Here is a 12,013-nt window from a genome sequence, read left to right as displayed (position 1 = left end):
CTCCACGAGCATCATTAAAAGGCTACGGTACACCAATGAGTTTGAGGTGCTTTGTTGTACAGTGGTAGATAACTGGAACACACCTATTTCACATACAGGAAAACTGAGGCTGAGAAAGATCAGTGGTTTGTCCAGAGTCTCACAGCTAGTAAGTGGGGGAAGCCAAGGTCGACAGCAAGGTTTGCCTGACTTCAGAGGCCAAGCTCTCAACCGCTTAGATGATGCCACAAGGAGCCAGATGGTGAATGGCTGAGAGCGAGTAGTAAAAACGGTGGGTGATAGCGCACTCGAGAAAGAACATATGGGCTTTGGTGGGGAGGCATGCAAAGGGAGGTCAGAGATGGAGCAAGGGGCCAAATTACACATGGCCTTGCAGGCGGCAGTAAGGAGCTTGATTTGTTTTCTAAGTGCAGGAGAAAGCCACTGGATGGTTTTTAAATAGAAGGGGACAGGATTCAAATTATGCTCATTAGGAATTACTCTGGCTGCTGTGTGGAGGGCGGGCTGGGGAGGGCCAATGCTCTCTCCAGCTGATGCAGAGAAGTGAGACTGAGTCTTGTCAGTGAGAGGTCACTCAGCCATCTTGATGCTCCTCTGGGTCCTGAACAGGTGGTGACTTCCCACGGGCTTGTTGATCTACACTTTATGCACCTTCCACATAATGCACAAAAGCACTTGGGGAGCTTGAGAAATCACCTGCTGGCATGTGCAGGACGCAGCCTTTGCCTCCTGCCGTAAGGCTGCAAGTCTCCCTGGGATAGTTCTGATGCAGTCCGACCAACAGGCCAAACCCAGGATGTGGAAATCACACTGGAAATTTCCACACCACAGTGGAGAGAAAGATGCACAGAGAGGCTCACTGGTGACCACCATGTGAGGAGCAGCCAGAAGCCAACCAAAGTGGCTGAGGCTCAGAGCTTCAGACCCCCATGTGTCTACCCACCGAGTCTCCAGTGGGAGCTCAGAAATAGATACCCCCCCAATCTCTTGGTGGTCTGATTCAACAGCTGTGTCAGCCCAGAACCATCTGCGAAGTTAATCCTGGCAGATGGTGGAACATCTCACAGAGCAAAGAGGAGAGGTCTGGACCACTCAGGACCCTGCTCAGGCTCTCCTGTGCTCCCTACTGCCCCCTCCTTGACAGACTCATTCATTCTCACTTCTGTGTGCTCTCTCCTTAATCAGATTTTCTGGCACACTGACTCTCCACTGATGCTGGATGCCCCCCAAGCTTTACTTGACACAAACCACATGGAAGGAGGAGAGCCCAGGTGGGCTGGGAAGTGATGGTTCTCAGAGCCATCCGTGCAAGCCCCGCCCCCACCCCTCCCTGGCAGCGGTGGGCCCCAGCATGCCCCGACCCAGCAGGACCCCAGCCTCACCTTGCTGATTTTGTTGGTTTTAGGGAGCGTCTGGCTGATGTGCAGGTCCGAATACCGGGGTGGCTTTCGTAGAGGGTTGTTGATGTCACACGGGACGGACTCTGTTCGGACTAACCTTGCTGGATCCGTAGGGGTAAAAACAGCAATTTGGGAGTTTAAGTACCACTTTGGTTTTATACGTATGGTTAGGCCAGGAGAGCAGAGCTCAGACCCCACCCCAAAGGCCCGCCCCCCAGGAGCAAGAGGGAATTCTCCAAAAATGATAGTCGTCTGTCATGGTAGTAAGATCAGGTGTTCTCTGGTTTCTGAAATTTTTACATTGTCAATAAATAACTTGTCAATTAGAAATTTTAATAATAAAACTGAAGCTATCAGGTTGTTTTCGACACCATAATTGTTTCACACTGGGGTTCATTTCAGACTCGACCCTCCTTTGAAATACAAGAGGTTCCTGATTCCTTATGGTCTGCAATCAACGGACAAGCTCAGATTGGTCACCTCTCCCTGCCCCCATCTAACTTCTGTGTTGGGATCCTCCTTTGCTACTTGTGGGATTTCTCAGGCCTGAGCAGCCTGTTGCATGTCAAAACACGTGTGTCCTAAACAAGGCCACCGGGACTCCGGAAAGGAAGGCTTAGTATGTCCAGACCTCTCCTCAATATCATCCCTGAAGCCATACAAAAAGCTGGGCTCATAGCTAATGCTAAATAAATGCTTCCTGATCCAAATCACACTATCCAAGCTCCTCTTCCGGTTACCCCTCTGTCATTACTACTTCTTATAGGGACCATGGGGAGGGGCAAATTGAGAAGCTCAAATTCAAATCTGATGCTTGGCAGAGTTACTTGTTAGCTGTTTTTATTGCACAGGGTGTGGGCCATTGGTGGAAAAGTTAAAGCTTTGCACTGACCCAGGGATTTAATTTCTCTGCTTAGCCTGAGCTGCCATCTCCATGGAAACCAACTATATTTTAAACTTCCTATCAACAAGGGTGGGGAGGTGGCGAGGGGGAAGCAAGAAGCTGGAGGACTTCTGGAAAGATCCATTGCTTTTGCATGTATAGGCACCTGCTGCCTTTGAGCTTTGAGTGAAGGGGGCATGGCTATGAAGGTGGGTGGGGGGAGGGAGCCCTTCTCCAGATGTCAGCCTCTGAAAGCGGGTCGCCATACAGCAGGCTGGTTCTGGTCTCCACAGGGGAGTTGGGCTCCAGCAGAGTCCACTATGGAGAGGAATTTCTCCAGTGACACTGACCCAAGACAAGGGCTCCAGGGCTGTGAGAATTCAGGTTTAAAAACAGCCTCCTTGAGAGTGTATACAGTTGTGCAAGGAACAGACGGTTCTTAATTAAGGATGTGGGTGGGAAGGGGCTAAAGGGCTGAAGACTTTTCCTTTACTTGCAATTTCCTCTCCTCGTGGAGGTAAGCAGTGCAAAGATCATCAAAAACCAACAGCCCCAGGGGCTTTGGAACACATTCTAGGACTTTTGGCAGCACTTCGCTTCCTTCTTTACATTTCCCTTGGGTTCATTCTAAAACAGGGCAGATTCCCCAGAGCCTACACTGACTAAGACCAGGGGAGCTGGGAGGGGCACAGCAGGGACCAGGAGGCTCTCTATCCCAGATCAGCAGGTTGTATACCGCGACGCTGGCTCCAAGGCTCCATCCAACCTATAGATGGAGGGTGACGGGGAATTGGCCAGCAAGAATTTTAAAACTTAATAAGTTGTTAGCATCTTAATACAACTTTTCTTTGAACCACAAGAAAAATGCAGAGCAGGTCCACATTGCCTCCATCACTGGTGGAGCGGCTGTCCTCTCTAGACAGTGCCTGGGCTTCCTCTCCACTTTGCATGGCTTCATATGACCGCCTTCTCTCATTTCGGATCCTTGCTTGGCCCTAGTGGCACCTGAGATGGCAACTTCTACTCTAGAAACTTGCTTCTTAACTTGAAGGGGCAGAGGAACGGCCCACAGATGCAGTGAAAGATGTAGATTCTGCTTCAGTGGGTCTAGGGTGGGGCCAGAAACTGTGCATGTCGAACTCTACCGCTTCCAGGGGATTCCATTGTTGCCAATCCACAGACTGCACTTTGAATGGCAAAGGTAGGGACCAGTGATACCCAAGAGAACTTTTGGCCATGAGGAAAGTGTTGGTTTTCTACAGTATCCAGTATGGTAGCCACCAGTGGCTACTGAGCCCGTGAAATGTGGCTGGTGTGGCAGAGTAATTGAATTTTTACTTTTATTTCATTTAAATTAATCTAAATTTAAATAGTCAGATGTGGCTAGCCGCTGCTGTATTGAAGGACACAGGCCAGGAGGGTCAGCCGGTGAATGAATTGCAAAACAGATAATAGAAGTCAGCGATAACTACGCCATGAGACAAGAGTCAGGGGAACTATTTTGAAAGCTGGACTGCAAGGTTTTCCGAGGAGATTCTTCCTATTGAGTCCTTGGCAGGCAAGGCAAAGCCTTTCTTTCCAGTCTTTCCTTTGCACTCAATTGGTCGTTTTTTTTTTTCTCCCCAAGGTAAAAGGCTGGCAGTGGCTCTCCCAAGAGTAGCTGGCTTGGATAGTTTGGCCCAGACACTCCCAGGGCCCCAGGGGACAGAACACAGATGGCCCAAACCCAGAAACCCAAGCACGACCCCTCCCCACACCCACCCCTGCCGGGCCAAATGGTTGAGTCTAAAGAGCACATCATGGGGAACACTCAGCCAGCACTCTTTCTAAGTGTGAAGGAAAAGCAATGAGATTCGGGGAAAGAGAGGAGAGTGGAAATTAGGAAAGCAGACAAGAATGAGAGAAAAAGACTTAGGAAGGGGAAGACAAATCTGGGGGCTAAAGTATCAGAAAGACCAGCAAAGGGGCAAGGAAGGGGGAGAACAGGCACCAGAGATGGATGAAGGAGACAGATGTCAGGAAGAAGAGTGTCAGAGGGGAAAAAAATAGGCAAGTATCAGGGGATTAAGAGGTACCCAGAAATGGCCTGGATGGGACAGCTATCTCCGAGGGTCTGCAGGGGCCCCCACCCCCGCCTACCCCTAGGGCAGCAAGTGTTAAATACTTACCTCCTCGGTGGATGATCAGGAGATGACAGGGAGGGGCTTCTTTGGTGCATTTGTTGTGGCACTTTAATCTGAGAGAGAAAGAGAGAGAAGGATGGAAAGATGGGTGGGTGGAGGGATGGATGGATGGATGGGGAGGAATGGGCGGATGGATGAGTGGATGGATGAGTGGAGGGATGGATGGATGGATGGGTGGGTGGGTGGGTGGCTGGCTGGCTGGATTGATGGGATGCCCTGGTGGTTTAGAAAGCTCTGGAAGCTGTGGATACCAAAATATGAGATGAGATGGGGCAGCTAAAGTATTTCCTTGGCACCTAGGAAATTAACTCTGGAGAAAGTCTGTTGTCATTTCACCCTCCAAGGTCAGACCTGGGTGGTCCAGGTTGGGTAGCAACTCCTTCACCAACTGGGTCCACTTAGACTTTATGCTTTGAAAGATAATTTTGCCCTTTAGTCTGTATTTTTCCTTTCTTGTTTTAGAGAGAATGAGAGTGTGTGAGAGTGAGGGGATGGGGGAGGGGCAGAGAGAGAGGGGAGGGAGAGAGAGAGAGAGAATCCTAAGCAGGCTCCAAGCCCAGCTCTGAGCCCAACACAGGGCTTGATCTCACGACCCTGAGATCATGACCTGAGCCAAAATCCAGAGTTGGACACTTAACTGTCTGAGCCACAGTCTGTATTTTTTAACTTTATCATCATCATCATCACCCAATCCTAATAAGCATCCACTGTTTACTTGTAGACTCATCTGCCAGCCATTGCACTAAACATAATACAAATGTTATGTTATTGGATATTTATAACAGCCTTACACACTGGATATTAGTATCATTCCCATTTTACAGATAGAAAAACAAATTAACAGCTTTCCTGGCAGAAAACTTGGATCAGTGGTGCCAAAGGCGGCCTCTCATTTTTCTTAAAGGCTTAAGCAACAGAAGACAGCTAACCAAGGCTTCCATTTAGGATGAGATTAGCGACAGGTATTCATTTTTAGAGGTATGAAGAGTTTATTTTTTTTTAAAGATTTTATTTATTTATTTGAGAGAGGGAGAGAATGAGAGAGAGAGAGAAAGCATATGGGGGGGGAGGGTCAGAGGGAGAAGCAGACCCCCTGTCGAGCACGGAGCCCGATGCGGGACTCGATCCAGGGACTCCAGGATCATGATCTGAGCCGAAGGCAGTCGCTTAATCAACTGAGCCACCCAGGCGCCCGGTATGAAGAGTTTAGAGTCAAAACGTCCTCCTTTGAGACAATGTCACCTTGCTCTTCCCCAAAGAGTTGCCAGGCTTCCAAAGGATAAAAAAAAAAAAAAAAAAAAAAAAAAAAGCCCACCTAATTGTGACCTGGCTTTGTCTTTTTCTTTTAGAGTTTGTCAGTCAGAAGAATACACACTGTGGCAGATGCTTCCTGTGTGCCCTGTGTGCATCCCTTTGGATTCCCTTATCATTTTTGTGCAAGCCAGCCTAACTTCCGACAGCTGACATTCTTGCCAGAAGGCACCCATAGCCTGCTTAGAGGTTTCATATTAAAAAACTCTATACAGAGAGGTGGGAGCTTTAGATTTGCCCTCAGTCCTCTTACCCTGCAGGGATTTGATAGTTCTCTCTAACAATGATTTGAATGTCCAGTCATAGACTCAACTTTGACACCCCCATTAGTCTCACTCAGTGGTTCTCAAAGTGGAGTCCCAGGACCAACAGCATCAGCACCAGTGGGCTCGGGACTTTTCAGGAATGTATCTTCTGGGCCCCCACCCCAGATCTGACGAAGCTGAGACTCAGAGCTGAAATGCAGTAACCTGTTTTAACAAGCCCTCTACCTGAGTCTGATAAGTGCTCAGGTGTGAGAACCACTGGTCTCGTTGATTGTTTTGGAATGTCTATGCACGTTTCCCCAATTTTTCTTGTCTTCAGTCTTGTGGCCCTGGTAGGGCACTGGATTCCTCTCTGAGATGGAAAAGTTAGACCTGGGGCCCCTTGGAGTGCAGAGGGGAAGCAAGGAGGGATGCAAGAAACAGTGCTGAATCACGCCGCAAGAACATTATTAGGCTGTCTCCAATTCGCCTTCACTTTGCATCCGGGACAAGGTTTCTGGAGCTAACATGTCTTTACATTTCTCTACCACATGCTAACCACAGTCCCAGATTTGGAAAGGCGACACTATCGACAGGCAATTTAATAAATGTATTTTTCCATCTGAACATCTCTCTCTCTCTCTTTTTTTTCCAGTTGCCTCATATTAATGGAAGTGAGGCTGATTTTCCACTCATGGTGACAGGATACACTTTCATCTTTAAAGCCATAAGGAGTAAATAAATAAAAGTAAGGCTGCTACACAAATATGACAAAATCGTGACAGGGTGGTGAGCGAGTGACTGAATTAGATGGGGACAAGCTGGCTTACATAATTTGGAATTGTCAGAAAGAAGTGGCAGTTCTAGGCATCGAGAGTCTAAGTCTTACTGGTTGAAAAATAGTAAGAGGTACTATTGGTCACGAATGTCACAAAGACACTGTGACTCAGAGAAGAACAAGAGCTTTCACTTATGCAGTGCTTGTGAAGTACCAGGCAACACCCCCTGGGGCTTTACACAATTTATATAATCCTTGCAACAATCCTAAACAGTAACAACTATTGTTATCCCCATTTTACGGAGTGAAAAACTGAGACTCGGCAAATTTGGATAACTTGCCGAAGGTCAAATAACCAGTAAGAGACAGAGGCCCCAAGCCCAGCTCTAACCAGCATGCAGATGCCTCCAAAACCTCCACTCTTCTTCCTTTACATCGTGGGGGTGGCGGTGAATGAACGGGAAGCTTCCTGGAATCTGTAACCAGCAAAATCAAAAGGTCCTCCTTTGAGATAAGCCTAAGATGTCACCTTGCTCTTCCCCCTACGGCTGCCGGACTTCAGAAGGATAATAAAAATCCCACCTTACCGCAAATTTGTCTTTTCCCTTTTTTTAAAGATTTTATTTATTTATTTGAGAGAGAGAGACAGAGGAGAGCACAAACAGGGGGAGGGGGAGAGAGAGGGGGAGAAGCAGACTCCCCACTGAGCAGGGAGCCCGATGCAGGGGCTCGATCCCGGGACCCTGGGATCATGATCTAAGCCGAAGGCAGATGCTTAACCGACTGAGCCACCCAGGCGCCCCTGTCTTTTTCTTTTCTAAAGCCCACAGACTCTCTGACCTACAGGGAAGGTCCCAGCCCCCATGGAGGTCATGGATATTGCATCCAAACCCCAATGGGAAGTTCTACTGAATATACAACTAGTCTCTCAATCATTCTGCAAAACACTTAACTGGGCTCTGGGACAGGGCAGGTGAAGCCACTATGTTTATGGGCAGGGATAAAACACACGTACACAAAGGACAGATCATTGCAGGTGGGGCGAGACAGAGAAAAAAAATCACACGGGGAAACGGGATGGAGAGTACGGGAGTGGGAGGGGAAGAGCTTCGAGCCAGAGCAGAAGTGTGGGGGCAGGAACAAGCTTGGTGGGGTCAGGCGTCAGAGGTTAAAGGCTGACGAGGCTGAAGTAAAGAGAACAAAGCGATAAAGACATGAGGAAGGCGCGGACAGGGCCCCTGGCAACGGGGCAAGGAGTCCCTATTTGATTCTGGAGGCTCCAGGAGGCTCGGGACAGCTATGACAAGTCAGACTGATGCTTGGGAAGCCCTGAGCTGGGGAATCTGCTGATGCCAAACGAGAATGGGACCAAGAAGTGTCTGCACTCATCGCTGTTTGAAACAGCTTGGTTCCTCCCTGGAAGCTTCCAGAAAGAAATTTTTCCTTTCTGCCTCTCCCGCCTACGAGTCTTTTCTAACAAGCCCAGCTGGAAGGGGGGACGTGCAGATGTGAAGAAGCCTGTTCGCTCTCGTGGGCAGCACTCTGAATCGGGGGCAAGTAGTTTCTCGAAACCTCTGGACCCCGCCCGAACCAGGATGGGGCAGGCAGAGCCTCCCGGGACCTCGGTCACCTCCTGCCTCCCCCTGGTGTTTTCCTCTCCAGGATCCCTTGTTGCCTGTCTTCTGCAGTTGTGGAAAAGCCTTCCTTCATCTCTGGCCAAAGGGTGGGAGATGGAACGCTTGCCCTTCCAGGAAGCATTTCAAAGGGCAGCCCTGGGGATGGGGCCACAGCCACTGCTCATGCAGAAAAGCCCAGAGAACTATCTTTCATGCTAAGACACTTAACCCTTTGCATGGAGGCTCGTATGTCAAGAACTAGCACCCGCATGTCCAGGATCTGCTAATTGAGTTGGCAGGATTAGCCTAGCGCTGAAATCACACAGACCCTGGAGGGGTGGGGAAGAGGGGCCGAGATGAGGCTTTCGCACGATGCAGACACACCATGCCCCACTTACAAAGAATCGTTTTTCCAGCAGGAAACACACAGGATTCCACTCAAAGTAGACATTTCCTTTCACTGCCCGTAGAAGGGCAAGCTAGGACCATACCCCGTAAAATCGACCACCTGCTTCCGAATCTGACCCCCCCATCCCCAGGCTGCCCTCCTCCACCCCGAGGTTCCGATTTGGTCTGTGCTGGGAATGTGGGTTTTTGGCAAGCGCATGCTGGCGCTCCAGAACCACTCTAGGAGGAGAACATATTCTACTTCCCAAATGAGAGTTGTCTAGAAGCCTAGATCTTCCAGAGTTCCAGCATTCTCCCCCACCAAAAACAGAGAAATGGGGTCAGGAGAGTATGGAGAAGGAATCTGGGTTCAAAGCCTGATACCACCTCTTCCTGGCCGTGACAACCTGGGGAAGTCGCTGACCTGCTCTGAGCTACAGTTTCTTCATCTATAAAATGGGGACCATGACAGTACCTCTATTTTACAGAGAAACAGAGTGTCTGTCGTTGCATTGTTGCCGAGAAAACTAATCACGTGAGGTGAACAGGGTGCCTAGGACAATCACTTGAAATAGCACCTACTTTCATTTCTATCAGGGTAGGTTGTTACTGTTGAGAGTTTGTGCAGTAGCTTTCCCCTCAAGCCCCTAAGACCCTTCCTCTTGCTGAATTGTGGGCTGGCTGCCATGCCTGGAGCTTTGAAACACCCATGGGTGGGAGCCGGCTGGGGACTATTCCAGTCTCCTCTCCCTTGGGTGGGACAACTCAGAGGTGCACAGATGTGGGACTGGACCTCAGCTGCCCAGAACCCTTACCTGCCCCATGAGGCACCCAGTACTGGCTGCCTTCCCTTTCCTGTGCCGCTCCCCTCCTCCCCTGCTGGTGTGGCCTGGATCACCTCGCAAATAAAGCCACTTGCCCTTGAATCCTTATTTTGAAGTCTTTATAAAGAGGGGAGCCTAGCCAGGACACCATGATTGTTAAAGGAGTTTCGAAACCCAACGTGGCCTGTCCCAAAGCTCTCACACCAACACCAAGCCCTCTGCTCCTTGTCCCCTGTGTGTCCTCAGCACACAGCCCTTAATGCATTTGGTTCTCCAGATGCTCTGTTCCACCCGGAGGGAAGGGAGGGGTGGGGTGGATGCAGCTGACTGCCCAGGACGAAGCTCCCCATCAAAGGTGGCCGGGAGGAGCTCTGTGCATTAGCATGGTAGCTCTAAACAAAGCCAGGCACCAGGAAAAGGTCAGATGTGGTTCCAGAGTGGTGAGAAGCCTGGGCTTCTGAGTAAAGCCAGCCTGAGCCTGAATCGCTTCTGCCTTGCTGAGCGCCAGGTTCCTCATTGGCAAAACTGTGATGAGGTTCTAACGAGAAAAAGCCTGAGTGGGGTCCACTGAGGCAACAAATAGGTCAACGTTTCTCTAGGCAGGGCTAAAACACACTAGAGTGGACACAGAAGATGCCACGCGAACCTCCTACAGCCTGGAAACTTGGAAAGGACTTACTGAAAAACTTTTCATCGAAAGGGGTCAAACTTTTTTTTTTTTTTTTTTTTTAACTTTCAGAGCTAATAGGATAAGCTTCAGCTCTTGAGAAAAGTTGCTTACGTGGAATATCTCGTTCCCCAGAGGAGCTGCTAGCTAAATGAGACATCCTCTCCATCTGAAAATTAAATATGTGAATTTATCTTGAGGGCAAGATCTGGGTCTTTCTCATCTTTGTAGCTCCCGTTCCTTGTGCCCCTTTCAGTGCCTGGTCTGCTGGCTGGTTTGGAAAAACGCTGAATAAACACTACAGACAGTGAGGGACAGAAAAGGACAGACAAAGGAAGGAAGGGCAGTTGGGAAAGCCATCACACACCACGGGTGTATGGAAGTGAATAGTCTCTATCAAAAGGCTTCTTGAAATGATTCCTGCATTGTTACAAATGGCATCCCCCGCCGTTTATGAAATGCAGGTGTGTCCCCGTCTGCATCTCCTTCTCGCTGCCCTCCCTTTCTCCCTCCCCCGACGTGAGGGCAGGACAGGGTTTGGGCCAGAAGCACACCAGACTTGCATGGACCTCACCCGGGGAACTGTAGGGGACAAATATGACCCCTTTAGGAGCAGCTTTGTTGTTTCCTTAATGGACTTGTCATGTGCCCCAGCAGCTCTGCGGGGCAGATGTGAGCCCAGAGCCCTGGGATCAGAATGCTAGTCTTCCCCGAAGAGGCGGGCAAGACTCCTGCTGGTGAACACAGTCCCCCCCACCCCCATCCATTTGAAACGGTTCATTGAGCTACCGTAATCAATTTACGAGAAGTTGGCTCCAAGCAGCCCAACTCCCCAAGCCCGCCTTTCTCTCGTCCACACCAGCTTGTTTGGGGGCAGGGCACAGCCTTTCCTTCCTGAGGGCCAATGGTGTGTTTTAAAAACCCAGCCCCCAACATCTGATGGAGGGAACGTTAAAGAAACACCAACTTTGGGCCAGGTGCTGTTGCATAACCTGTTTGCTCTGAACAACGGTGCCATGAAAGGTGGATACCATCACGCCCATTTCAAAGCCAGTGAGACTGAGGCTCAGTAAGCGGCCCAGTCATACAGACAGTAAAGGGCAGAGTGGGAATCATTCATTCATTCACACACCCAAAACGTGATTGCCTTCCCCCTGCTGTGTGAGGTCCTGGTTGTGTGTCATAAGACAGGGCAAGAATTCTTTCTTCAATCATCTCTCTTGCAAATATTTAGCACGGAGCTCGCCATCCAGGTATGTGAACCCATCTCTTACCATTTTAAGCATGAACATCTCTCCACTCATCCCAGTGTCTCAGAGCTGCCGCCTAAAAAGATCCCCGGGTGGACTGGAACTGGGTTACTGGGGCCTTGGGTTGGCAAGAACCACTTTCCCTCCTGAAGTTCCTTTGGAGATCTATGCCCCCAGCAAATGTTTACTGAGCACTTTCTATGTGCCAAGTATATATGTGCTAACTCTGGAGGTACAAAGAGTGAACAACATAGACACAGCCCTATCCTCAACCAGTTTAAAGTCTGGTCAGAGAGACAGACAGGTATGTAGCCCAATACAACATAGTTATGTTATATGGAGTGACCGTAGAGGACAGGGTGTGGCACTTTGGACCTGAGGGAAGTCCAGGAGGGCTTCCTGTAGGAAGTGGCGACTGAGCTGAGCCTGAAGGATAAATACGAGCTAGCCGAAGTGCACAAAAGAGATC

At 49.5% G+C, this 12,013-nt stretch overlaps 1 protein-coding gene across 2 annotated transcripts in view; it reads right to left on the bottom strand.

Annotated features, from left to right (window-relative positions):
* The window catches only part of KSR2 (kinase suppressor of ras 2), a 403,757-nt gene that overhangs the window by 82,738 nt on the left and 309,006 nt on the right, over positions 1-12,013 (bottom strand). The window contains exons 8-9 of one of the 2 annotated variants that reach the window (XM_088019751.1): positions 4,452-4,519; positions 1,383-1,501 (exon numbers count right to left, since the gene is read on the bottom strand). In XM_088019751.1, the coding sequence (XP_087875877.1) occupies positions 1,383-1,501; positions 4,452-4,519 (187 nt within the window). Of the gene's footprint in view, positions 1-1,382; positions 1,510-4,451; positions 4,520-12,013 lie in introns of both variants that reach the window. The other variant, XM_028116658.2, reaches the window with a different exon arrangement.

The sequence above is a fragment of the Eumetopias jubatus genome, unplaced genomic scaffold, assembly GCF_037043125.1.
Source record: "Eumetopias jubatus isolate StellerSeaLion01/CBP00866 unplaced genomic scaffold, mEumJub1_p1.0 scaffold_16, whole genome shotgun sequence".
Lineage (NCBI taxonomy): Eukaryota > Metazoa > Chordata > Mammalia > Carnivora > Otariidae > Eumetopias > Eumetopias jubatus.
Note: the sequence above shows the minus strand (reverse complement) of the source record. Positions and strands in the feature narration are given on the sequence as shown.